The sequence below is a fragment of the Engystomops pustulosus genome, chromosome 8 (genome assembly GCF_040894005.1).
Source record: "Engystomops pustulosus chromosome 8, aEngPut4.maternal, whole genome shotgun sequence".
NCBI lineage: Eukaryota > Metazoa > Chordata > Amphibia > Anura > Leptodactylidae > Engystomops > Engystomops pustulosus.
In genome coordinates, this window is record NC_092418.1 from 72,640,062 (window position 1) to 72,666,634 (window position 26,573).

General features: G+C 39.7%; 1 protein-coding gene across 4 annotated transcripts in view; it reads right to left on the bottom strand.

Annotated features, from left to right (window-relative positions):
- The window catches only part of KIAA2012 (KIAA2012 ortholog), an 85,006-nt gene that overhangs the window by 1,612 nt on the left and 56,821 nt on the right, over positions 1–26,573 (bottom strand). For 2 of the 4 annotated variants that reach the window (XM_072121209.1, XM_072121207.1), the window contains exons 13-27: positions 19,382–19,461; positions 18,341–18,397; positions 16,072–16,236; positions 14,456–14,572; positions 12,719–12,799; positions 11,758–11,886; positions 10,396–10,573; positions 8,649–8,816; positions 7,854–7,950; positions 7,635–7,782; positions 6,255–6,387; positions 4,906–5,240; positions 4,454–4,656; positions 4,016–4,188; positions 456–675 (exon numbers count right to left, since the gene is read on the bottom strand). In XM_072121209.1, the coding sequence (XP_071977310.1) occupies positions 456–675; positions 4,016–4,188; positions 4,454–4,656; positions 4,906–5,240; positions 6,255–6,387; positions 7,635–7,782; positions 7,854–7,950; positions 8,649–8,816; positions 10,396–10,573; positions 11,758–11,886; positions 12,719–12,799; positions 14,456–14,572; positions 16,072–16,236; positions 18,341–18,397; positions 19,382–19,461 (2,284 nt within the window). The remainder of the gene's footprint in view (positions 1–455; positions 676–4,015; positions 4,189–4,453; positions 4,657–4,905; positions 5,241–6,254; positions 6,388–7,634; positions 7,783–7,853; positions 7,951–8,648; positions 8,817–10,395; positions 10,574–11,757; positions 11,887–12,718; positions 12,800–14,455; positions 14,573–16,071; positions 16,237–18,340; positions 18,398–19,381; positions 19,462–26,573) is intronic. The other 2 variants (XM_072121208.1, XM_072121211.1) reach the window with 2 other exon arrangements.

A 26,573-nucleotide genomic window follows, 5' to 3' on the forward strand; every position in this document is an offset into this window, starting at 1 on the left:
AGTGGGTTTGGTTTGCATTTTGGGCACTCAATCTCTAAAAGGTCGCCATCACCGTGATAAGGAAAAGGAGAATTGGACATTTAAAACCTCAAGATGCCTGATTCTTTGGTTATCAGGGTAGGTACACTGCAACCAGAGATGTCTGTTAGTAGCTGTACCCATCAGAGATCACAAGAATGGTAGGGGACAACCAACTGATGGGTAAGGAGGAAGTGTCATTACTTTCCATCAGCAGCAGATAACAGTCCTTGTCCCACTGTCGGCTTAACAGTGCAGTGTCTATCAGAGAGGAACCTATCTATATAAAGTATCTCTGGTACCCATAGTAGCTTTGTGGTCTGTCTCTGGTACATCATGACCTGGACATTTGATACTATGAGATTTTTTAATTATCAAAGATAAGTAAAATAATAGGCAGACGACAGGTGAGTTTTCCACCATGGTTATCTACTTACTTGGCCAACAGTTGAGCTTGTCTCTGTGCCTCTTCCATTATAGCCCTGGCTTCTTCCTCGGCTTTCAGTCTCTTCTCCTCTGCCTCCAGTCTGGCTTGCTCCTCTCTCTCGCGCTTTTTTCTTAGGTATTCCTCTCTCTCCTCTGCTGCCATCTCTAGAAGTCGGAGCCGCTCCTCTGCTTCTAAACGCTCTTGTTCTTTCTGCCTTTGACGTTCCAGCTCTGGCGAGATGAATAGTCACAATGGTTTTCTCATACCACAAACTGCTGTCCACTTCTGCAGGCAGGTACACATTTGGAATTTTTTCCCGCTTCTCAGTACACAGCATAGAATATTAAATACAGTCACTAGGAAGTACAATTCATTAAGCAGAAAACAAGCCCTCATACAGCTGTAGATGTGGAAAAATAAAAAAGTTATGGATTTTTGAAGGTGAGGCATGAAAAATGGAAACACGAACAAAAGACCCACATTGTTAAAGGGGTTTGGCCACTTTACTGTGTGTTCTGTTATGTGTGTGTAAGTTTGGGGGGCAGTTTATTAGGTATTTTACCAATATACATCTGTTAAAAGTTCTGTACTGCGCTCTTGACATGTAAAGTAATGCCTTGTGGTTCAGAATTGGCTTTTACCTCATGAGCTGTCATTCCTGTCCATAAAATAACAACAAATGGAGGGTCATGAGATCCTAAGGGTCCATGACCAATCTACCTTCCAGGACCTTTTGATAGTATTCATGAAAAGAAGCTTAAAGGGAACCTGTCACCAGGAGACCCATTTTCAGCACCTACCCCCCACAGAGCAGATATGTTATATAGTATATTTCAATGCCATGTGCTCTGTGACTAGGCCACCTGGCAGTGGCTATAGAGGAGGAGTTTACCCCACCCTCGGGAAACCGCTCCTCCGTGTGTCCTTTTAAAATATATGAAAACACCCATCACCCGGCTTAGAGATGCCTCGTTCTCATCTATAGCCACTCCGAGGGGACAAGAAACTAGTCACAGAGCACATGGCATTGAAAGATACTAAATAACATAACTTTTCCTCTGTCAAACCTATTTTTTTTTAAACAAACTCTTTGGCAGTGTATGTACTATGTTCTGTGGGGACTGGGTAGGGGGGTCTAAAAATGGATATTCTGGTGACAGGTTCCCTTTAACCCTTTCAGGACCTCGCCCTTTTTTGTTTTTTCATTTTTCACTCCCCACATTTAAAAATCTATAACTTTCTTATTTTTACAAATACAGCTTGTTTTCTGCGTAACAAATTGCACTTCATCGAAATGTTATTTATTATTCCATGCCGTGTACTGGGAAGCAGGAAAAAAATTAAAAATGCAGTGAAAATGGTGAAAAAGGGCATTTGCACTATTTTCTTGTGGGCTTGGATTTTACTGCTTTCACTGTGCGCCCCAAATGACATGTCTACTTCATTCTTTGGGTCAGTGCGATCATGGGGATAACAAATTTATATAGGTTTTATAATGTTTTCATACATTTACAAAAATTACAAACTCAATTTTTTTTATTTTGCCATCTTCTGGCGCTAATAAATATTTCATACCTCAGTGTACGGAGCTGTGGATAGTGTCATTTTTTTCAACTTCTGATGAAGTTTTCTATGCTACAATATGTAGGACTGTACGAGCTTTGATCACTTTTTATTGATTTTTTTATATTTTTCAAAATGGCAAAAAAAGAGCAATTTTCGACCTTTGGGCGCTATTTTCTATTACGGGGTTAAATGCAGTGAAAAACCGTTATTATATTTTGGTAGAACGGGCATTTTTCGGACGTGGCGATACCTAATGTGTTAGTGATTTTCACTATTTATATTTATATCAGTTCTAGGGAAAGGGGGGTGATTTGAATTTTTAGTTTTTTTTTATAATTTTTTTTTTTTTAACTTTTTTTAATCTTTACTTTTACTATTTTTCTGATTCCCTAGGGTACTTTAACCCTAAGTTGTCTGATTGATCCTACCATATACAGCCATACTACTGTATGGCAGTATATCTGGATTTTCCTCCTCATTCATCACAATGTGCTGATGTGTGCACATTGTAATGAAAGGGTAAAAACAAGATAGCCTCGGGTCTTCGGAACACCTGAGCTGTCATAGTGACAGATCGCCGCTCCCTGATGACGTCACGGGGAGCGACGACCCTTGGCAAGATGCCGGCGCCAATGCGCTGCCATCGTTTTGAAGCTTTGCCGGCGGCAGTGTGCGGGATAACACCCGCAATTTGTGCTAGCAAAGACTTACCGTGAGCCCTCTCCATTCACCCGCGGCCGACCCGTGACGTGCTATTTCGTCACGGGTCGTGAAAGGGTTAAGGTCACTGGAAGGTAGATTGAATTTAGATTGAATTTAATGGACAGGACTGTCTGTCTAAGCTTAAAGACATTTTTGCGCCAAGAGGTTTTACTCTACATTTAAAGAGAGCAGTGCAGAACTTTTAATAAATGTATATTGCTAAATTACCCCAAACCCCCAAATCCCAATCCTCTTAATAACACACACGTTACAAAAAACATGAGGTAAAGCAGCCAACCCTTAGGGCGTTAAGATGATTCATCCTGTGAGTTTGATGGTGAAGGTATAATTAAAAACGTTGCTTTTGCCTCTTTTTTCCAACAAAATATGTAAATGTATTAAATACCTTATCTTCATATTGCTGAAATTATGGACTCAGCATATAGAGCTCCACGTTCAGAGTGTATAACTACTCCACCATAGCGAACATACTGCCACAAAAAACGGAGTTACAACGTTCTTTAGTAAAACCAAAAAATCAATATCTTTATTTAATGCATAAAACAACACAAAATTGTATTGTCATAAAATAATTAATATGACAGAGGAATTCCAAACAATAAGTCGGAAAGAACAAAGCCACATGACCACATTGAAGGGCACATCAATGGTTAATTAACACAACCGTATATAACAAAGGTAAACGTAAGATGTGCACCCAAGAATAAAGTTTCACAAGAAGAACCGTGGGCGAAACGCGTGTTGGGGAGTCTGAGAGGTAACCATAGACCACGTGATATGGGTAGGACACTAGTCTTTTACTTGTGAAACTTTATTCTTGGGTGCACATCTTACGTTTACCTTTGTTATATACGGTTGTGTAAATTAACCATTGATGTGCCTTCCAAGGGAATGAGTAATATACCCTTCAATGTGGTCATGTGGCTTTATCCTGTCATATTAATTATTTTATGACAATACAATTTTGTGTTGTTTTATGCATTAAATAAAGATATTGATTTTTTGGTTTTACTAAAGAACGTTGTAACTCAGTTTTTTGTGGTAGTATATGTAAATGTATTAGTTGTTTTTTTCCCCAAAACGAAAACCTCAGTATTTCTGTGTTGGCACTTTGTGATAAATAAGGGGGTTTGGGCTTACAGTTTGGGCACTCTGTCCCGAAAAGGTTCAGCATCACACTGATCTGTATAAAGTTTATAGTGAATACCAATTTAGGATACAAAATATGTCTATATGATTAGGGTGACGCTGTCTATTTACCTCAATACATTCTCGTCTTACCTATTCTTTCTAACTCCTCCTGCTGTTTTCTCCGCTGTATTTCTTGCAGTTTGCGGCGGTGTTCTTCTTGTTGCTGTCTTGCTCTCTCTAGTGTTTGCTGTTCCAGCAGCATCTTGCGAGCTTTCTCCTGCTCCTGGCGCTGCTTTTCTTCTTCCTCTTGTTTTTTCCGCAGACTTTGAGAAAAAGAATATAGGAGTTTATGACTATCCCTGGTAATGCATATATTGTATATTAGTCATTTACATGTGTGATTTGTAGAAATAGTACAGGAGTTGTTGTTTAGGTTGTCATAGGCTCCTAGTGGATTGCAAGTACCCTGTTTCCCCTAAAATGACATCCCTCGAAAATAAGACCTAGTACAATATTGTTCAGGCTTAGAAATATAAGGCCTCCCCTGAAAATAAGACCTAGCGGCAGTCATTGCAGTCATAGTATTACCGTATTTCCTCTGCCCTCCTGAGCTGCTCTTGTTCAAGCTCTTCCTTCATTTTGTCCATTCTCTCCTGCTGCTCTTTCTCCAGACGCAACTGCTCTTCTCGCTCCCTTCTCTTCCTTTCTACTTCAAGTCGTCTCCTCTCTGCTTTCTCTGAGATCTCACGGGCTCTTGATGACCTTCTCTGGCGCACAGAACTGCTGGTCATCTAGTAATCGATAACATGGATGCAGTCAAAATTTGGCCAAAGTCATTTATATTAATGCTTCATATTTATCAAGTTGTTTTTAAAAATTTTACCAAACATCGATCAAGATAAGACATTGTTATGTATTCCAACCAAGCTCTTACCACCATGTTGTCTCTTGTATGGCTTGTCTAATGTATATTAATAAATTGCACCTTTTTTATATGAAATTCCAGACATGCTATCCACAAAAGGAAAAGCAGAAGGTACCTCTGATGATTCACTGTAGGCATACTCATCTTCATTGGATTGGTTTGGCACTTCAAGAGTGTCGGTGGGCTGTTTGTCAGCTGCCTTGTCCCCAGAAATATGGTCGGATGACTCGGAATGAATGTCTTTGGCCTGTGGCGGAGTTGGCGTTCTCTCGTGGTATTCAATTACAACATAAGAGTCTTCGCTTTTTTGGTCTGAGTCATTGTCCTCCTCTTCCGGAATCTCTTCCGGGACTGTATGAGGTTCATGATTGGTTTCCTCCGTTGGCACTTGTTCTGAGGGTTTGTTTGAAAATGATATTATGTTTTCTCCTTTTTTGTTTTTGGGCTTACCTGTAAAATAGAAAATGAGTCATTAGAGTTTTTGGCTTCTGCTTATTACACAAGATACAGTACCATTCATATTTATGAGATTTATAAAATCTCATGTACATTGTGACTTTTCAAATTCAGTTTATTAGACAAAATTTATACAATAAAAACAGTAACATAGTCACAGAAAGTGTATCTGTACAAAATAATAAAAAGTTCACACAGTGGTACAATTGCAGTATCACCGTATAAACACACATAATCGGAGGTTTGCACTATCACTCGCACTCCTCATCCTAAGTGGTGTAAATGGTCATCCACCAATTTTTCTACAAACACCCCACACGATGTAACTATGGCAACCTGCACATGGACATATTCATCAGCCAGTGGTGGATTAAGACTGCCATGGGCCCTGGGCTGTATGAATATTATAGTCCCTACAAGTCTGGAATCCACTTCCTACATATGGTACTAGAATGGAAGATGGTTTGGGGGCCATGGGCCCACTAGAAGGCTTGAGCCCTGGGCTACTGCCCAAACCACCTAAATCATAATCCACTACTGTCATAAACTGGCTTTAAAAATTTGGACCCCCAGTATGTTGTTTGCAGCCCATGTGTCATGGATGTGTTAGAAAAGACAGTAGAAAAGACTGCCTTTTTTCATGTATTTGGCAAGCTCTGTTCAGCTCTGCGGAATCTGTTGGTGCTATATAAATAAAGGAATTATTTTTATTAATAGTCATCCTCTGAGAGAATACCTACCAAGCACACTTCCAAAGTGCAAGGTATTGCCAGTGATAATAGGATTGACAGAAAGTATGGACACCCAAAAAGAATTAAGGAGGGCAAGCCAAGATCATGTGCCCAAAGTTAGCAACTGACTTTCAATGTGTTTTTTAAACGTGATTTCTCTCCTCGACACTTTTGAACAGCATTTTGTCTGTAAGCAATAAGGGGATCAAGTGCTGCAATATTCTGCTAGATGGCATGCAACAGATTAGCTAGTAATGGCCACTGTCAAATCCCTTACCGACAACAAAGACAGCTTTTCCTTGTTCTGCTCCAGCCTTCTGATTTACTTTCTTGGATGGTGAAGCTTGAGCTTTATCTGTCTTTTCACTTTTGGCTTTCTTCTTTCCCTTCCCCTTTGATGGCTCCTTTGTCTGCAAAAAAATGAATGGTAACCATACTTAAAGATTGGGACCCCACTGATCACAGGAGTGAAATGGGCTTGGTCTATCCTTTCAATGGACCTTTTAAAGACATATCCCCATGAAGATTAAATGTTAATTAGTGTGCAGGAACCATTAAGTTTCTCTGCCGGCTGTGTCTCTTAAAAGATTGATATCTACTTGGCTTATATGAGTTAAGTCACATATAAGGGGCCATATTTTTGAATCAAAAAATTGTGGGGCACAGTAGCATTCCCTGGAAAACCCTGTAGAGACAGTTGCAGACTCCGGCTACTGGCTCCACCACTGAGATGATCATCTGTGCCCCCGTCACTCTCAACAGGGCCAGAAGTGTTGAGGTCATGTGACCTCCTTTGGCAAATGAGGGCCCAAAAAACCTAGACCAAGTAATATTCTGTGACTCCCCACCGTTCTTGCTCCAGACTGTTAATTATTCACGCCTTATGCTGGAGAGGGAGGTAACGTCACAAGAGGCGTGAATAATTAACAGCCCGCAGCGCTGGACATCGCGCTCAGTGCTCTGTAGCTGCTTTTTAGAACTTTTTTTTACAACGATCCCAACATTTAACATTAAAGTAGACCATCGCTGAGATCCTCGAGAAGATGGCGATTGGGAAGTATCTGTAGTTTCATTTTAGTACCAACTAGTGGTAGATTACCTTTAAAGGAAACCTACCACTTGAAGTGGCAGGTTTCTGATGGAATTACCGGGCACCAGCTCAGGGTGAGCTGGTGCCGGAGCTTATTTTTGTTAGTGTATTAAACCGCGGTATCGCGGTTTAAAACACTTTTTAAACTTTATAGCCGGCGCAGGGTGGTACGCGCTCGGCGCTTACCATGCGCGCGGCTACATAGGAAGTGAAGGAGAGCCGCGCGCATGGTAAGCGCCGAGCACGTACCTCCCTGCGCCGGCTATAAAGTTTAAAAAGTGTTTTAAACCGCGATACCGCGGTTTAATACACTAACAAAAATAAGCTCCGGTAATTCCATCTGAAACCTGTCACTTCAAGTGGTAGGTTTCCTTTAAAGGGGCTATCCTATCTGATATGCATGGTATATGCATAGGATATGCAATACAATTGTTACAGACGCAAGTTTCACCTTTCTACATGAGTTTCGGAAACATCCATACTGGGCCATGTTTAGAACTTCCACAGAAATGAAGAAGGAGCTGCACATTTGTGATAGATGTACGTGTAGTAGTATAGGATACTGACCACAGCATTGGTGATCTCCTGAAGAAGTGCCAGCTCTTCTTCTTCTGTTAATGGCTGCTTCTCCGTGTTGCTGTCTTCCAGAGTAACTTCAGTCTGCTGTGGCAAATTCTCCTTCCCCTCACTGGATACTTTTTCCACATCTTTCAAACTAAGAACATATTATTTTAGCTTGTTTCAGACAAGAGACATTGTAAAGCCACGATGATTTTGGTTACTCACGTTGCAGAATCATTTCTACTTCTACCACTTGTCTTTGGATGGAGGGTGTTAGCAATTTCTGAGGTCTTCTGTTTTAAGTTTGGTTGTTTTCCACCATCTTGCAAAGGAAATTAGAAGACAGATTCTTTAAATTCAAGCATAGTAATTTTTCTTTACACATTTAGCATGGATGACTGCTGGGAAGCTTTAGTATATGTCCACAACTGAGCACTGAAATGTTGAAGACTACCATGGATTAAGACTAGGGCTGTATGACTGGGTGGCCCTAGGCCCCCTTAAAGGCTTGGGCCCCAAGCTACTGCCTAAACCGTCTATATTATAATCCACTACTGGGTGCACCAGCAGGGGCAAGCACACCCCAAGTGCACTATTTAGCTAATTTGCATATAAAATTAATGTTTTTTTTTCTAAAAATTGCAAGATCACTAGTAAAATAAATTTAATAAATATAATAAGTATATCACAAGATTCACAGGGACAAATTAGCTGGAAGGCTTCCTTTAAAAATGTATTAATTATAATTAATTAGTATTAAAATATTAACTTTACCATCATACAAATATGGAAAAGTGATATAAGGCCTCAAAAGAACAAAATATTAAAATATATACAATCATTAATAGAATAATAATAATTATAAAATATTTGTAAGACCAAGAATTTCTAGGCCCCTTGAGGTCTACAGTCATATATTACAGACCCTGCGGACAATAATTCCTAATCCGTATTATGTTTGAAAGGGATTATAAAATGAATATCTGAACAGATTTATGTGGTAAAGTTCTTCAGCCATACCTTTCGTGACTTGTGTGGTCTTTTTGCTGTGGACCTGGTCCTGGCCAGTAGGTGGAGGTAGAGGCTCACTCCCTGGACTTTCGTGTTGGCTGACTATGCCCTGTCCAGTAGACATACTTTCATGATGTGATTTCATCTCAGTCAGTTCTACTTCCATGGTTTTGGCATCTGGGTAGACATACATGATATTGCATGCAAAAAAATATGCAAATATAATATAGCAATACTTGTATTATCCTCATTAGAATTATAATATCTTGAATTACTTCTTAGGTTCACATCTCAATTATTTCATCAGTTTTCAACATCTTGTGAGCTACAACAAGGAGTGGAGAATGCACAGATATAAGCTATATGAAAAGACGTGCTCCAGTTCTGTATGTTTTGTGCTGTAGGTGTGTGCACAGACTTCCTCTGCGCAGGTAGCTGCTTTTCTGGACATATTTGATAAAAAGCTCATGGTCAAAACATCATATTAACTGTATTGGAGACATCACAAAAAATGTCATCTTATATTGCATTGTCTGGATTTACTACTGTTTCTATGTACAGGGATAATAATAAACATTGATGTAACAGAAATTAGATATTAAAGGAAATTTACATCAAAATCAAGCAGGATAAACCAGGGATACTTACTCATAGATCCAGTCACTGTGACCATGGTTATATTCTTATATTTGTTATCCATGGCTTCCTTCCTTCCAAAATGAAGGAGGGCTCTGGGGGCAGCAGATTCACAAGCTGTTACACTGTGCGAAATCACTTCCCCCCTCCCTCTTTGTGAGAGGCGGTAGAGGGAGGGGGTAATGTCGAGGGAGCAGCTGCACAGAGTTAATTTAATGCCATCTACATGCAATCTATTACAAAATCAAGTGTGAAAAACTAGGAGTTTGTAGAAGCCCTTTGACTATGTCTAATAAACAAATTATTCACATTCATTTTAAATGTAGACTATATTAAGTCCCTGTGTACTACAGGTACTGGTACAAGTCCCCAGGAGAATGCAGCTGATTTAATCAGATCTATGGTGTACTTTTTAAGAAAGCCTATAAGCCTTGGCAAGCATTATTAAACAATAAAAGATGGTTACGACAAGGGGAAAAACTGCTTCTGCATTTAGATTACTGACTGATATAGGCCCTTGGCAAAGTGACTGGTTCTAGAGTAGCATGGTCTTCTGCTGACATTTTAGAAGCCATTTGTATATCAAAGCTTGGCGCTAAGTGGGCTGGTCAACTTGTGTGTAAGGCTAAGTTTACTTCTCAACTTTTTCATACGCTGAGTGAATATGCCTCAAAAGCTGCGGGCGTATACGCTTAGCATACCCATATACTGGACTAACAATTACTGTCCAGTATACGTTATATACTGTGTAAGAAACAAGCTACCTCTTGCCATCCTGTTAATTCCTACTGAGTGATATATACGCTCATTGGAGGCCATTGAACACGATGGGGGCGGATGCAGCTGTCCTGCATCCTCCCCAGGCCTCCACTGAGTGCATTCAGGGGAAGGAGGAGGCAACGGCCAACATATCCTAGCAGCAGCCATACACCATGAACACTGGAGTCAACAAGGTTTGTGCCATACATTGTAAGGACAAATCCGTAATCCACCCGATGTGTTCTTACAATGTATGCACAAAACGAGATGTGAATCCAGTTTAATTCTGACTCTGCACTATTTTCCCAAGACCTTGTTAAGAATCTTTTATGAAAAGGAAAGTATAGCTAGGTCTTGTCACCTGGTGAGGGTTGGAGATGCTCTCCTCTGGTCCTTTGTTGTGTTTTATGCTCATTTTTCATCAGTTGGTCTCCTTCTTGCACATTTTTTATCTGTTGGTCTATCCCATGCTTGTTTTCTTCCTGTTGGTCTCTTGCAGGCACATTTTCTTTCTCCAATTTATGCTCCTTTTTGTCTTGCTATTAAATAAAGAATTCCTTAGATATAATACATGTACTGTATTTGCGAATTATTGAAAACCTACCATTGCCAGTATATACATAGGTTGAAAACTTGTGCATTCTAAGATGGTATCCATCATATACAATGCTCCTTGAGCTAAATACATAGGCGTTTCTGCATTTCAGGCAGTTTGGATCACAGACAATTGCTTAGCCTGGGTATTTTATGTTTATGGTCATTATGTGACATGTGATCTTTATTTCCAGGTTGCCTTCCTGTCTACAGTCTGTATATGGTAGGTGGAGGCCTAACATCTCACTGCTCCCCCTTTCCTCTGCATAGAGCGTCTAACTCTTTATTGAGCTTCTGTCCATCATTGTAGTAAGACAGAATTCAAAAATTTCAAAGAGAAAAGCAGAATATGGAGAAATCAGGATAGTGCCAAAGTAAGTGGACTAGAAAGCATTTTGGTCTGATTAAATATTACAAGGTTTCTATTCATTTATGCTGAGTTAGATTAAGCACTGTAACTAGGTCTAACAAAAACTCTTACCTAACCTGAAAGAGTCTGAACTGAAAGGGAACCTGTCACCAGGGACCTCATTTTCTCAAAAGACATGTTACAAAAGCCCATTACACCTGCATTGTAAAGATGTTTTCGTCCATTTTCTGAATGTTTTTATTACAATATAATTGTATGTTTTTAGCATACCTGGCTCCCCGATAGAATCCTGTGTCGGGGGTTGCTTTTGTTTGGATGCATTTAAAAATATGCATTTAAAACATTTGTCTTGTCTAAGCTGCTCAATCACTCCTCAGCTCTCAGCCCCCACCTTTCTGCTCATTTACAACTGTTACTACTGTTTGGTGAGATGATATCAGTGGGGAATGGAGGGGTTGCAAAACACATAATTATATTGTAATGATTATGCTCAGAAAATGGACAAAGACATCTTTTCAATGCAGGTTTAAATTGTCTTTAGTGAAAATAAGGTCCCTGGTAAAAGGTTCCCTTTATCCTGTCACAATGATAAAGTGGGTATCCCTCTACAATACAGAGTTACTCCGCTCTAAACATACAATATTCTATTCAATTCTATGTCACATTACAAAGTGTATGAAAGGTAAATAGGAATCTGCTTAACGCTTTTTCAGTAGAAATGTTGAGAACAAACATCAGAGTATACAATGAGGCACATACTGTAAGGTTGGTGTGTCTGTTGTTATTCAGCTTGTCAGTGTATGCGTGTGAAGAAGGACCCTGTTCTATGGAGGAATCCAGCTTCTCCTTGTCTGGTGTGCTCCGGCTAGAAGCCTCTACTTGTGTCTGCTGAAGAGGATGGCAGTAGAGCAAATTACAATCATTTTGATGGTGTCAATTACTTTGTTTAATTTCAATGAGACTTTTTTATGTTTTATTCAGATGTCTTGGTACAATACCAGTGCATTTTATACAAAAAATGGCTATACTAGTGCATTGTGGCTCACACAGATATCCCATTAGGTGCAGCATGATATAAACATAAGAGACCCTGGGGAAGATTTATGAAGCTGTCTGTGACAGAATTCTGGCATAATTTGATTATAAGGCTATTCAATACCATACAAAGACAAAAGGAGGTTACAATACTGTTTTTTAACTCACTTTATTACGAATTTTCTGTTTGGTGTTTTTCATGCAACTTTTTTTTAAACATTTTATTTATATAAAACTTATTTTATTTCTGTATTACTTTTTATATCACTTTGTTTTACAAGGGACACTAACATGGATTATTTGATCTCTTATACAATGCACTTGACTATCTTTTTAGTGGTGCATCTAAGTGCTTGGGCTTGAAGCACAATTCGAAAGTGAAATCCTGCGCTCAGTACGAATAAGTCGGATCGTTCAATGGCACTCCCCCTAAATTGTGCTGCATGAAAGCCAGCGCAGCTGTGCCAAAAAAAGATTGCGTGCGCAATCATATCATTGAGAGGTGCTACTCCTCTTTACTTCCACTCCTGGTTTAGACATTGAAAACTGCATCTGAAAAACTGAACGTGTGAACGCACCCTAAGACTGTCTTGTCTATCTCTGCACTGGTTTACTTTACAATACTTTTGTTCAATCTTCCATCTTGTGTCTGATAAATAATTCTATTCATGATCATGATACATACCGGGGCTTTATTGTTGTTTGTATGATCCTGTGGAAGGCTCCCCAAATCTCCATCTGGTGGTTGAATATACCTCTTTAAAGGCTGTATAGAATTAGGAGATATAATAAATTAAGAACAGGTGGCACTTAAGCATTCAGATGTATGTATATGAGAAGAACACTATTTCTAACTATTATGACGTTATATCCTTTATATCCATTATCCTTGAATTCTGCCTCTGTTTCTAATTCTCGGTCAGCTACCCCGTAATGGAGCTGTTGCTCACATAAAAGCAGCCGTAACATGGAGGGTTTGGTCACAAGTGGCATTTGCGATGTGTTTTTACATGGTACCATAAATTTAGGTGGTTTGAAAGTGTTTCTCTTCATTGCTGGCAGTGTAAGCTGTGTTAACATTTTCATGGCTGCTTACACTTCCAACAATGAAGAAAAGCGCTTTCAAATCAGCCAAATGCAGGGTAAAATGTAAAACTCATGCTCTTTTGCAATGCCTTCAAAAACGCATAACAAACGCCACGTGTGACCTCACCCAGAGAACATTATATAGCAAAACAGAGATGAAAAGTTGTTAGTCCAGCACTGAGGTCAGTGAGCATACTCCCAATTGATGTCTATGCTCAGCAGCTGTAGATTTTTATCAGTAAATTTAGCGGGAAGGATCAATGCATGGCTTGGAGGGGGTTCTTATCAACAATATATGGTGCCAGTGTGTCTGTGCCTGGTACTACTAGCCCATCTCAGCCCTGCTTAGCTTTTATAGAGGCTGTAAGTGCTCAAATCTGCAATAACTATGACATCCTAAAAAGCTAAAATTGGGGGAATTAAAAAAAAATATCTATATCTTTAGTCTATTTGGCTATATACATTATTAACTATTTATGGTTAAACAATATTTTATTAAAACTGTCCACAGAATATGAAAAATAGGACGGGGGGCAGAAAAATATACTAAGGAAAATGACAACCGGGGAGGGAGGGTAAGAAGTGTAGAATGCATAAGCAAAGATGGTGGGGGGAAGAGATACCTGGGCAAGACTTAGAGATTTACAGACAGCCGCCAGAGCGAGCTGCAGGAGGGGTGAATATTAATGAAATGGTGGGGCGTGCATAAGCGACTCAGGCTGCTTTGCATATTTTTTAAATCTTCTTTTCTGCATCATACGGACCCTCAGGATGTAGCTGAAAAACAGCCTCATCATCCCCTAGAGCAGTGGTGGCTAACCTATGGCACGGGTGCCAGAGATGGCACTCAGAACCCTTTCTGCGGGCAGCCAGGCCATCGTCCAAGGACAGAGTTCACCAAACACTAAATCTTCCTACAGTCCCAGGCAACTTAAGAGATGCTGCTCTCAGCGCTGTTTTTAAAGCGACACTTTATTGGCTGTTTGGAACTGCGAAAGTGAGAAGGTGTTAACAGAAGTGCATTATCTTTGGAGGTCATCCTGCCGGACCCACTATTCTTCCTGTACATAGAGACTCTGGAGAGAAGCTACACTGAATTTGCCCTCCTTCTGTCAACTGTACTGTTGGCCTTAGGGGGCCGATACCATTGAAAGATGTGGAAGAACAGGGAGCAATAAGTTACTGTATAAAATTCCATGTTGGCGCTTCACATTAAATAAGTGGATTTTGGTTTAGCACTCGGTCTCTAAAAGGTTCTCCATCACTGCCCTAGAGGTAATGAGCATATACATTAGGACAGTCTATTACTGATAAAAATGTGATAGATGTCACATACCGGAGTGCTTTCATCAGATGTATCTTCTTCCTCTAGGTTTTGATCCTTAGAATCATCAGTACTTGTAATAGAAGCTTCCTCGAGATCTTCAGTTTCTGCACTATAGTTTTTGCCTCCCTGTTGTCAGACATAAAAGTTTACAGTTTTGGTACAAGGTTCTAAGTTTCTATATTCTGTTCTGATTCTGGGATTTGAAGATCACAGTAATAAGGTCCTGAATGGAGGTTAATCTTTGCCATCCCAATGTGGCTGCAAACAGCTTGTCATTTCAGGAGAAACCTATTCAATAGACCGCCTTCACAAATGTCACTAGTTTATAGCTGTATTCACTCTTAAAGGGAAGTGGTTTAGTGCCCCAAATCCCCCTGTATGTATTGCCCTATGTGTGAGCTATAAAAAAAATGTATACTCGCCTTCCCTCCTGAGCTCCCTGCCCCACAGCTCCACTGCAAGTAAAGCCGGAGTAGTACACAGTAGTTCTTATCTTTGCTTCACGCAGAATCGCGAGAAGAGGTGCGCTACGGGAACACCTGCGAATGCAAGTCTGATGGGGCCCAAGTAGAGACCTGATATAGGCCGATTTGGGATGCTGAACTACAGCTCCATATGGACCTGCAGTTGCTTTTGGGACCCAATTCGGTGTGACAGGTTCTCTTTAATGCAGCTGGGTGAATAGAGCTATACATTTAGTTCGGTTATACATTTATTTTAAGCTTTATGTAAATGAAGTGGAAGGGCTCTAGGGGGGGGGCGGTTCAAAAGAGTCCCTCTAGTCTCCAGGGCCCTAGCTCTTACACTCCCCATGAAGCTCTTCTCCCTTTGTTCCCTGCTCCCCTGCAATTTCTTGCTCTTTCTGTAGTGTAATGCCAAAGCCCAGAAAACTGCCACAAACACAAAGATAAACCTTAATTTTTAAAAGGAAGGAGCCTTCTAATATCTATAATAAATGTATAGCTACATTAAGCATTGCAAAGCCCTCTAGTTTACCAGAGTAAATCCATTCCCCTAATAGGGTCATCCCAATATGGATAGAGGATAGTAGCCTGATAAACTTTGGTATCACTGGTCATCCCCTTTATTATTTCTACAATTTACACCTTGAACTACTATAGCTGCATGGATTTTTTCTTTCAAAGCTGACATTCATACGTTTTGAAGAAAGGGACAAGAAGACAAGTTAAATTTTCCACCAAAATTTGGGAACTGCATGTCACCTGGTTGAAGTCTTTTGTTATGGTCACTGGGATCCTGTAACAATGGTTAACAATGGTTTGTTTAAAAAAAAAAAAATCAATATATCTTTTAACCTAATTTTGTATATTATGTCCTTCATTGATTGTCAGCTCTTGTGAGCAGGGCCCTCACTGCTTTTGTTATTGATTGTGCTAATGATCACTTGGGCTGAAGGTTTGATATAGTTTTGTTGCAGACAAATTGGGAATACGTTGGAAAAAAGGAGAAGCAGAATTCATTCTCTTAATAAAAAATACAACAAAATGCAGTGATGTAAGATAATAAGAACCTTTGCTTATTTTAAAAGTAAAATGTATGTTATTTTAAGGACATAGGGGGTGTGTGAATCTGGCAAATGATACATTTATACATGAAACCAGCACCTGTTCTGGAGATCTTGTACTTGAATTTCTTTCTTCCATGTCCTCACCACTTTGATCACTTTTCTCCTCAGTTAGTCTGTACAGGTTGTTCTTCTTCTGTCCATTTTTGACATCTCCTTTATGTGCTTTGTGTTTTTTTTCAGCAAATCTAGTTTGTCCAAATTCCTGAAAAAGAAAAATATTATATGCAGTATAAGAAGTGAAACAAAAAAAGAATACAAGAGGCAATAATTGAGCAGATGATGAGAGATGACAAAGCAAGCAATCTATCATTCAATTGTATATTATATATTCACAATTATGTGCATTTTTATTCAGTCTTTTATGATTCCTATTGAGTTAAGTGGGATCATATTTACAGAATTTATGAACCATTTTGGGATCTATGGAGTACTCACTATAAAAAAATTATAATGATTGACCTTCCATAGACCTCCCATCTACTATGAGTAAAAGCTGTTTGAATACTACAACAGTCACCAGAACAGAGAGGAGAGGAAATGCAGAAATCTCATAGTACAGCAGAGTGAGGAGACTTCACCAGTGATTCAAGTCCAGCTACAATTCTGAAAAATAAATACAGTTTTCACAGTCCTGCTTCTACAAATCACACACATAGGTGTGGTTACATAGATCTCCATGACAGGCACCTTACATTGTCAGCTGCTCCCTCTAGGATTTAATACCCACATGACAAAGATAGGAATGAATGTGGCATAATCTATATTTGGAAATTATTTTTCTTTCTGGAATATAGTCCATAATGATTTTATACAGTATATAATTCACAATACATTTCATCCACATGCAGGCATTATCAGCAGGTCCGCATTCAGCATTGTGCCAGATTCTGTCATTCTCCACTTTTAAACAATGGCTTCTGGAGTGAAAAAACGACAGCACACCTATTTCAGCTAAACCAGACAACATGAAACCCGAGGACTTCAAGGCTTGAATATTTTTCAAGGTAGTAAATATTCAGAGAGTGCATTCATAAATAGTGCATGGTCTCCCAGCAGGGTGCCACATCATACAGGAGATGAGAGAGGAGCTCACAGCTCAGAGGTGTCTGCCTGGGTTCTTCCGTATGCTCTTTCATCCACAGCTTCACACTACTTATTTTACCTCACTGGCCAAAGTGCCAGGGAAAGGAGGGAGTAGATGGCCCTGTGACTGCGAGGAAATCCAAAGTCACAAAACTCTTGAAAACTTTTAGTTACAGCTACACACCTATGAGTTCTTGTATTCTGTATAGCGGATGTTACTGCTGCCTCACCAGCCACTCTGCTATGTTTATATTGGTGTCCTAGACCACATTTTAAATGGTTGCATCTTAAGTTATTAAATACAGTTGGCCTTGTTTTAACCAAGTAAAATGTGTCTTCAGCACAGTGCAACTTAATACAAAGCCTCTTGAGTGATTTTATTTTAATAAAAAGTTTTAAAATATGAATAAAATGTTTGCAAAACACTTTTAAGTTTTGGAAAAGACTCTTCTCCAGCTGCTGCATTTTATCAATACAGGCTGTCCCCTACTTAAGAACACCCGACTTACTGACAACCGATAGCTACAAACTGGATGTTAGTAATTTACTGTAATTTAGCCTTAGGCTACAGTAAACAGCTATAACAATTATCAGAGGTGTCTGTAATTAAGCTTTATTGTTAATACTGATTCTGATTACAATCCAACATTTTTAAAAATCCAATTGTCACAGAGACCAAAAAAAATTTGGCTGAGGTTACAATTATAAAATATTCAGTTCTGACTTACATACAAATTCAACTTAAGAAGAAGCCTATAGAATCAATCTCGTACGTAACCCGGGGACCGTCTGTATTTTAAAATTTTTTAACAAAATAAAATCACTCAGAGGCTTTGTATCAAATTGCACTGCGCCAACGACACAGGAGGGAACCATTTTCCTTGATTAAACTGAGGCCAACTACTTTTACAAATGGCCTGTTGTCCAAAGTCTTAAGGAACTGTGCATTGGCTGCACATAACAACTCCACACTATAACCACTAGCAATCAATTCACTACAAAAAAACTATGACAGTACCTGGCGAAGAGCTGCCATATCAGATTCATCTTGGCTGTAATGTGTGTGCATTAAAGCCAGGGGACGCTACAACACTGGCCATTATCAGATTATTTTATTTCTTTGTTCTCTCATATTTCAGAAAACTGGTCCTTTAGATTTTGTAACATATGTGAAACTATAGTTGTCTTTAGCTTGTTGTATAATCCGAGTATAGGATACTCACTTCACCACTTTCCCCTTGTGAAGATGTCTCACTTATAGAGGTCTTCTGCTTTCCTTTCTGCAAAACACACCCAATAAATGAAACTGCATTTGTACACATTAAAAACCATTTATCTCAAGCACATTCAGTAGCATTGTGTTTTCACATATCAGAAATAATGGTCATATGTTGCATAATACATGGCTCTGATTCAGGGGTTCCTGACATTTTGTTCCAGAATAATCCATTAATGTTGTTTGTCACGTCTGGGTGTTATCTAAGTGATCCTTGATTACACAGGCTTTATTTTATTCGTGATTTCAGGCATTTATGACTACTAATTGCCAAGTGTGCTTGTATGGTGGGAAAAAGTCTGCAACAAATGATGAACTGAATTATTGTTACTAATGGCTTGTACTGACATGTACATTGACCCCTTGTACTTCTCACAGCATGACCACAGCAAGGATGTGCATGAATGGAGTAAGAGCCGAACATGCATGGCAAAACAAAGTCTATGAGACTCAAATTGAAAGCACAGCACAGATATTGAACCTTAGGGTTCTCAATCAGGGCGGATTAAGACTGCCAAGGTCCCTGGGATGTATGAATATTATAGCCCCATACAAGTGAGGAATCACTTCCTACATATGTTACTAGAATCAAGATTCTTGGGGAATGGAGGATGTGTCCCTTGTACTAGCTTTTAATCTGCGGTTTCAGGACCCTTGGGGGATCTTCAAATGTCCTGAAACGGCCCCTGTGTACATGTGTATTGAGAGTAGGAACTGATTACATGGGCACAAAATTTGTGGGTGGTTGGGTCACAATGGGCCCCCTAGAAAGCTTGGACCCCGGGCTACTGCCCAAACTGCTTGTAATATAATCCTCCACTGCTCTCAGTAATAAGACATATATCAGCTTCTGATGGGTGTTGAATGCCCATTACAAGATAACCCCTTTATATTCCAATATTTATGAGATATTTTCATAACAATGAACAATGATGATTCCCATTCATCTACAGGTAAAGTTACACTTTAGCAATGTATTTGTTAATACCTTTTGCTTGCGGTAGGGTGGCACAGCCATACCATCTGGGGAGCTTGCAGGGTTTAGAGGGGGGTTATCATCTTCTTGCTCTGAAATAAAAGATACATTCAAGAACTTTGATTACATTGCAGTAAGTATTGCTTTGCAGTTGTATAAGGGCGATTTTTCAATGTATTTATACAATGGTGTACTACATTTTGCCATAAGGTCATGATACATATAGGAGAAACTTATAAATTGCTGTCTAGTCATGTTATTCACCATTTTCAACCAATTAGCTTTTTTCCACAATTTCTGGTTCTCAATAAATTATTATGGTCTTATTTTACCTAGAAGTTATCTGCTCAGTAGCCGACTACAGAATTTGTACAGAAGGAAATGAGCTTTTACTAGTTTACTTAAAAGGAAATGTATTATCAGAATTAAGCATGATAAACCAGAAACATTTACTCATAGATCCAGGGACCGTGACTGTGGTAATCCTTGTATATCTGTTATTCATGGCTTTCTTCTCAAGCAAACTTTTAAAATTATGCTAATGAGTCTCATGGGCCACCCAAGCCTCTCCATGATCTGGCTGTAACAGTGTCTCCCTCTCCTTCCTGTTTCCTCAGCATTTAAATAAACACTTCCTGCGCTTAAACTCAGATCACAGATGGTTAGGGTTGCCCCTCAAGCTCATTAGCATAATTTTAAAATATGGTTTTAGAAGGAAGGAGGTCATGAATAACAAATATAAGAATATTACCACAGTGACAGTACCTGGATCAATGAGTAAGTGTCCCTGGTTTATCATGATGAATTTTGATGGTAACATCTGCAAAGAGTTTGTATGTTCTCTCTGTATTTGCGTGGGTATCCTCCGCTTTCTCCGGTTTCCTCCCACACTCCAAAACATACTGGTAGGTTGATTAGATTGTGAGCCTTTTTGGGGGCAGGGACCGATTTGGCAAGTGCGCAGCGCTGCATAATCTGTGTGCGCTATATAAATAAAGAATTATTATTATTATTATGGTAGATTTTCTTTGTGAGAACAGTTATGCTAACACTGTAGTATCCGCCCATTGCCACTAGAGGTTAGTGTTGTACAGTGACAAATACTTGTGCTGCTTCTTTTGTTAGTTTCTTCATGATAAACCGCTAAATGCCATGACAGGAAGTTGCCACGTTTCCAATAATATAATAATTACAATATAATTTCATACAAAATTTAGATTCCCGAATGCAGACCATGCATTTCTATATACGGTTTTGTATGAGCAGCCAAACTCGTTGAATGTAGTAGTATATGGGAATTGCACTTGATATAACATAGTGTATCTGGGAAGTCAGTCATTGGCACCTCTGATGGGATACCGGACCCATTACATTTACCCAACAAAGAGTAAAATTTACCATCACAATCAAAAGATGTGTAACTTTATAAGACCATATAGTAAAACCCGGGTTTTGCTTTCAATTTATCTTCTTTTCAGAGATGTATTATAAGTTTCTACAAACATTCCTCAACCTCTGGCTCCTGTAGGAGTAAATGGTATTAAAACTTCAAAGCCTGGCTTGTAATGATGGCTGAAAGGTCCAGGCCCTCCCAGCAGTGTGCACAGGCTGCAGTGAAGACAGAGCCCCGGCAAAGAGACGTGTAATGAGGAAGGCTGTTTTGTGATGAGAGGCAGCTGTCCGACCTCTCTTTGAGGCCTTGATACAGCACAGACATCCAGACTCCAAAACCACAAAACCATCCAGCACTGAAACAAGGGTCGCATAGCTTGCCAGACCCAGGATGCCATCACTATCTTTGAAGTGAGATGGCGCGTGTTGCCAGCTTACCTTCAATACCTCTGATAACACAAATGACCCACAAATAAGTATTCATTGTGAAAAGGCAGAAGGTGTTAATGAAAAGAATGGGCTACCAGTCATAAAACACTGGAGGGAGTTGCAGTCCGTGGGTCAAGGTCAGAGACAACGGAGATCAAGCACCTGGTTGTTTTCCGCTTCAAAGCTGAACTTTTTACACCTTGAACATCTCATAGTGTAGAGGTCATGTACATGGAAGTAGCTGCACCTAATATGGGGTAATGTATGATCTGCAAAGCGGCACAATATAAATATTTACTGTAGGAAAATGATTACTTACATATTTTTACAAAGTTTTCTTAAACTGCTGACAGTTAATATTGATACTTCACCCCAGGAAACCAGAGAATCTTTTGGAGGAAGGGGGAGGGGGGGGGGGCGGGGGTAAAGCTCTTATTCATTACAATGAGCCCCAAAGAATCTGCAGCGGACAAGCCCATTTGGAAGGGTATGCAGTAAACATTCAACACTATGGTCTATTTCTTAGAGATTAACAAATATTATGGATTACTAGAACATATTGATGATGCTCTTAATCTCTATGTAGCATGTAAGTCCTCAAGTTGATACTTCTGGTAGGCCCATCATACCCAATTCTAACATGGGTATTTCCATATAGGGCATCCTTGCCGTGGACTCTACCAATGGCTGTTCTGTGGCGCTGTACAGTAGCAGCAGGCCACATCAGCCATGAGGTGGGATGAAAATTCCACCTCAGGCGGCAGATCACAGACGTCTGTGGGGGGCAGCAGATCACTAGTAGTATGGACTTGCCAAATGCTGCCAAGTCCGTACTACTAGAAAAGTCTATTACATCACCATCTATCAGACATTGTTGTAATTGACAAGGAGAGCAGTGCAGACCTGCCTGTGTGCATCGCTCTGCATGACACAGGCCAGCGTGAGGTCATCATGTGCACCAGCTGTAGACCATACTGTTGAGAGAAGAAGAGACCACTGCAGCCGGGAGTGCTGGAGGTAAGTATTACTTTTACTATTTTTTGTAAAAAAAAGTGTATACTATCTACCTAGGGGGCATTCCTGTATATAGTACCTATAGGGGTCTATGGGGGAGGGGGTCCTACTTGTATATACTATCTATGGGGGCCCATTTGTATATACTATCAATATATTAATTAGGGGGGGGGTCTGCTATACATATATAATAATAAATATAATACTTTAATTTTGGTGGATTATATATAGGATTTTTATTTGTTTGGTCAGTTGGGTTGTTAAATTATTTGGGTTGTATAAATTATTTAGGAGAACTGTTATGCAGGTCATATTATACTGTAAGTGACTGTGGTATTTTTAGGTGCACAGTATGGGTATTTGCTGTAGGAAGCTGAAGATATCTCTGGTAAATTAAGCGGTGATGCAGCATCAGCATGTGTAGTGTCAGTCACTGGGTGTCAGAGATCTGGTGGCGCTGTGTGGGGATGTTTTCAATTGTTAGTAATGTTGCCAGCATTTTCTGGTTGTAGATGATTTTTATAGATTTGCCTGCAATTAGCCAAATATAGCAGGGGATCTGGCGTAGGCTGCTGGAGGGGAGCGGCGTCATTTCAATATTAGCCTCACGCAGCAAATAGCAGCATCCACAAATCTCTTTTATGTGCGGCTTACCGGGGGATCCAATCAACTTTTAGGCAGCCCCGAGGTCGGCCAAGTGCCCCGGGGCTGCCCGAAGTCATGGTCCCTCAGATCCCTTCCGGGTCTGACTGTAAACTGTCTGCACATGCGTGCAATCATAAGGGGTTAAATACATAACACAAGAAATCTCTCCCTTTTATCAGTCTTCTAAGCTGGTCAGCCAAATGAAAACTTGCCATCGCCCAACAGATAATTTGACACATATGTGCGATTCCCAGCATTGCTTCCAATAATCTGAGCTTCAATGGCAATGAAACAACTGGTTCCAAGTAATTCAAATGTGTTGCATTTCTTGGCTAATTTATTGGACATGCTTGAAACTTTTTCAGAGATAAGACGATTGTTGCAATGTAGCTTTAGCGGCTCATGTGGGCTGTAGCCATTATAAGTCACTCATTTGTTAGTTGTTAGTTGTGAGACAATTGTTAGAATCAACATGTAGTGTTTGGTAGCTATGCTGAATATTTATGTTTCTCATCTTCTACCCCTTTTGGGTCACATGGCAGTTTCTACTTAGTTCACATCAAAAGCTAAATTCAGAATTTTGTTACAGGAGGTAGTGAGTACACTATGGGAGCTGAGATGACTGGGACCAGGTTGGGTCAACATCTAACAGCAGAGTGTAGCCAAACTGCTGTCTGTATCTAAGAAAAGAAGGAACTGCTAATTACGTATTGGGGCACAATTACTTACAGGCGATCCCCTACTTAAGGACACCCGACTTACAGACAACCCATAGTTACAGACAGACCCCTCTGACCTTTGATGAAGTTTTCTAAATGCTTTACTATAGTCCCAGACTGCAATAATCAGCTGTAAGGTGTCTGTAATGAAGCTTTATTGATAATCCTTGCTCCCATTACAGCAAAAAATGTTAAAACTCCAATTGTCACTGGGGTAGAAATTTTTTGTCTGGATCTACAATTATAAAAAATAGAGTTTCGACTTACATACAAATTCAACTTAAGAACAAACCTCCAGACCCTATCTTGTACGTAACCCGGGGACTGCCTGTACTGGGTACGCAGAGTTCACTGAAAGTGCATTGTCCGACGATAATGCACTGTGCCGCGTTTCACTAAGATTGTGCACACGATATCCTGCATGTGTCGCTTCCACACTCAGGTCCGCTGTAGTTCACCTTCTTCTTCATGTTGCATGTAAGTGTATTGTCTTGTGACACAATTTGAATCTTAAATCCCGTGCTCAGTCCTGGCAGGCCCCCCGATTTCTGTTGCATGGAAGCTAGCGCAGCTGCACCAAAAAATGATCGCGTGTGACACAATCCTGCGCAGACACGTGTTAAATACCTGTCAAAGTGGCGCAAATCCTGAAAACGTTGAACAGTTCAACGAAAGTGTGATCCGTGACCCTTAGTAAATAAGCCCCATTACATTGTAAAACAGTGGCATGCGTGGCACTCTTTAGGCTGGATGTAGACGTTTGAGGGGTTGTCCAAGGGTTTTGATTGTTGGCTTTCCTCAGGCAGTTATAGCAGTGTAGTTACAGCACTTGGCCAGTACATAGAGCTCAGAACCAACTTCTGTATCCATGCTCTGTATCTTGCCGGGTCAGAACAGAAGATTGGTCAGGTTTTGACCCTCCACAATCATAAACTGATAGTCATCATTCAAAATTCCTGGAAATCCCTGGAAATTCTACTCATGTGATCCCTATACATCAGCTGTATATTCACTACTTTACAGACTATTCATCCTGAGCTTGTCTGACAGGTCTGAACAACTGTAGCAATGGACTAAAATGTGTAGTGCTGAGCATCATTAAAACACCTTTAACCTACTTCTATCTAATGTGTTTGGACAGCAGAAGTCCCTGCATACCCTACAGTCACACCTCAAGTTGCTAAATGCCAATGGAGCCCAATGGTGCACTTCAACTTACCAATCTTAAGTTACTGCATATTCTTGCAACCTCCACAAAGTTAAATAGATTTTACAGCTTCCTTGAGTTCAATGGTAGCTGAATTAATGACTATGCATTAGGCTCCCCCTAGTGGTGGCAGCTGGTCATCAGTTTTATTGCTTACAGCTGTTCAAGGGGGATTTATCAATGTGTTTATAGCAAGGTGATATTTGCTTCCTTTGAAAATTGATATATACAAGCTTATGCACATGGATGAACATGAAATGTCCATGTGTAAAGATGAAATGAGCTTAACTGGGCACATCAAAAGAGCCTATAGAAAAACATAAGCCAAACATAGTTCTTCCAATTTACACATGTGATATAGAATATTGTATAGAGATTTGGGATCCAATGCACAATAAAGAGCTAGGTAGGTAGGCAAAGTGATAAATGGAATAGATGTACTCAGACAAATGATCAAATAGAGGGATGTTTAGGGGTGACTTAAAGGGAACCTGTCACCACATTTATCGCAAATACAGCTAGTGAAAGGTTCCCATAGAAGCCTATTATCTAAATGACACCCTTATTTTAGCTAAAAATTGTTTTCCCTCAGAACCCTATAAATCAACTTTATAATATTGCCTATTATCCTGGGTTATCTAGAGCAAGACCAGGGTGGCATCATTTAAGGTCCTTAAGCCTTCCTCCTAACATTAGCAAACTGTAACTCATGCATGTATGTGAGCAGATGAAATCACAGCATGTGTCCATGGAGGATGGGAAGGAGTAGACGTGCATGGAGGCATACTGTGATTTCATGTGCTCAGATACATGCATGGGGTACAGTTTGCTAATGTTAGGAGGGAGGCTTAAAGACCTTAGATGATGTCACCCTGGTCATATGACTTAATTTGCTAAATGCTCTTAAAGGCATGGGGAAGAGCTACTAGATATAGCCTGAGAAGGCCATGTCCTGTCTAACTCGCGCTAGATATCCCTGGATAACAGTCAAAATTATAAAGTTGATTTATGGGGATCTGAGGGAAAGAATTTTTAGACAAAATAAGGGTGTCATTTAGTTAAAAGGGATCTATGGGAACCTGTCACCAGCTGTTTTTGTGAAAAATGTGATGACAGGTTCCCTTTAATGACTATAAATACATTGATTATAGGTCTATACAAAGACCCCTTCCTTGTCTGTAATAATATTGCAGTGTCTTCTTTTGGATCAACACTGCAGCATAATAGTCTGGACTTGTTTGTATGTGATATTATATCCATGCATCCTATGTTACTAGGTAAATATTCTCATTGTTACAGATATGAATTTATGTGCACTGCCTCACATGCAGTTACTTGCAGACCGCTTATGTAAGTGCTATAAGTGTAGCAAGCCATATTCTAATTCATGTGTGATGATTGTTCCTATGCATTTCCAAATCTTGGCTGAAATCAATGGCTCTAATAAACATTGTTACTAATTATTTCTGATGTCTTATGTTGATTGTTACATAAACAGTATGGAGAAATTTACACAATAAATCTACATAATTGTACCTAATTTTACAATATTATAATCTTCGTTATGAGAAAACCACAATGCCTGCTTAATCTTAGTAGTGTATCCACCACGTCTTGCTTATTTTATTTTCATTTTTAATATGAATACTTTTTATGTTTCTTTTTATATGCAGTTTCACCTCTTTGGTACCTGGGAGAAAGCCTCTACTCCCCAGGCATGTTTCTTGCAGTCTTAATACAAAGCAGATGGGGACCATTTTACGAGGAAACCACAAAAAAAGTCATATTATGTCTTCTA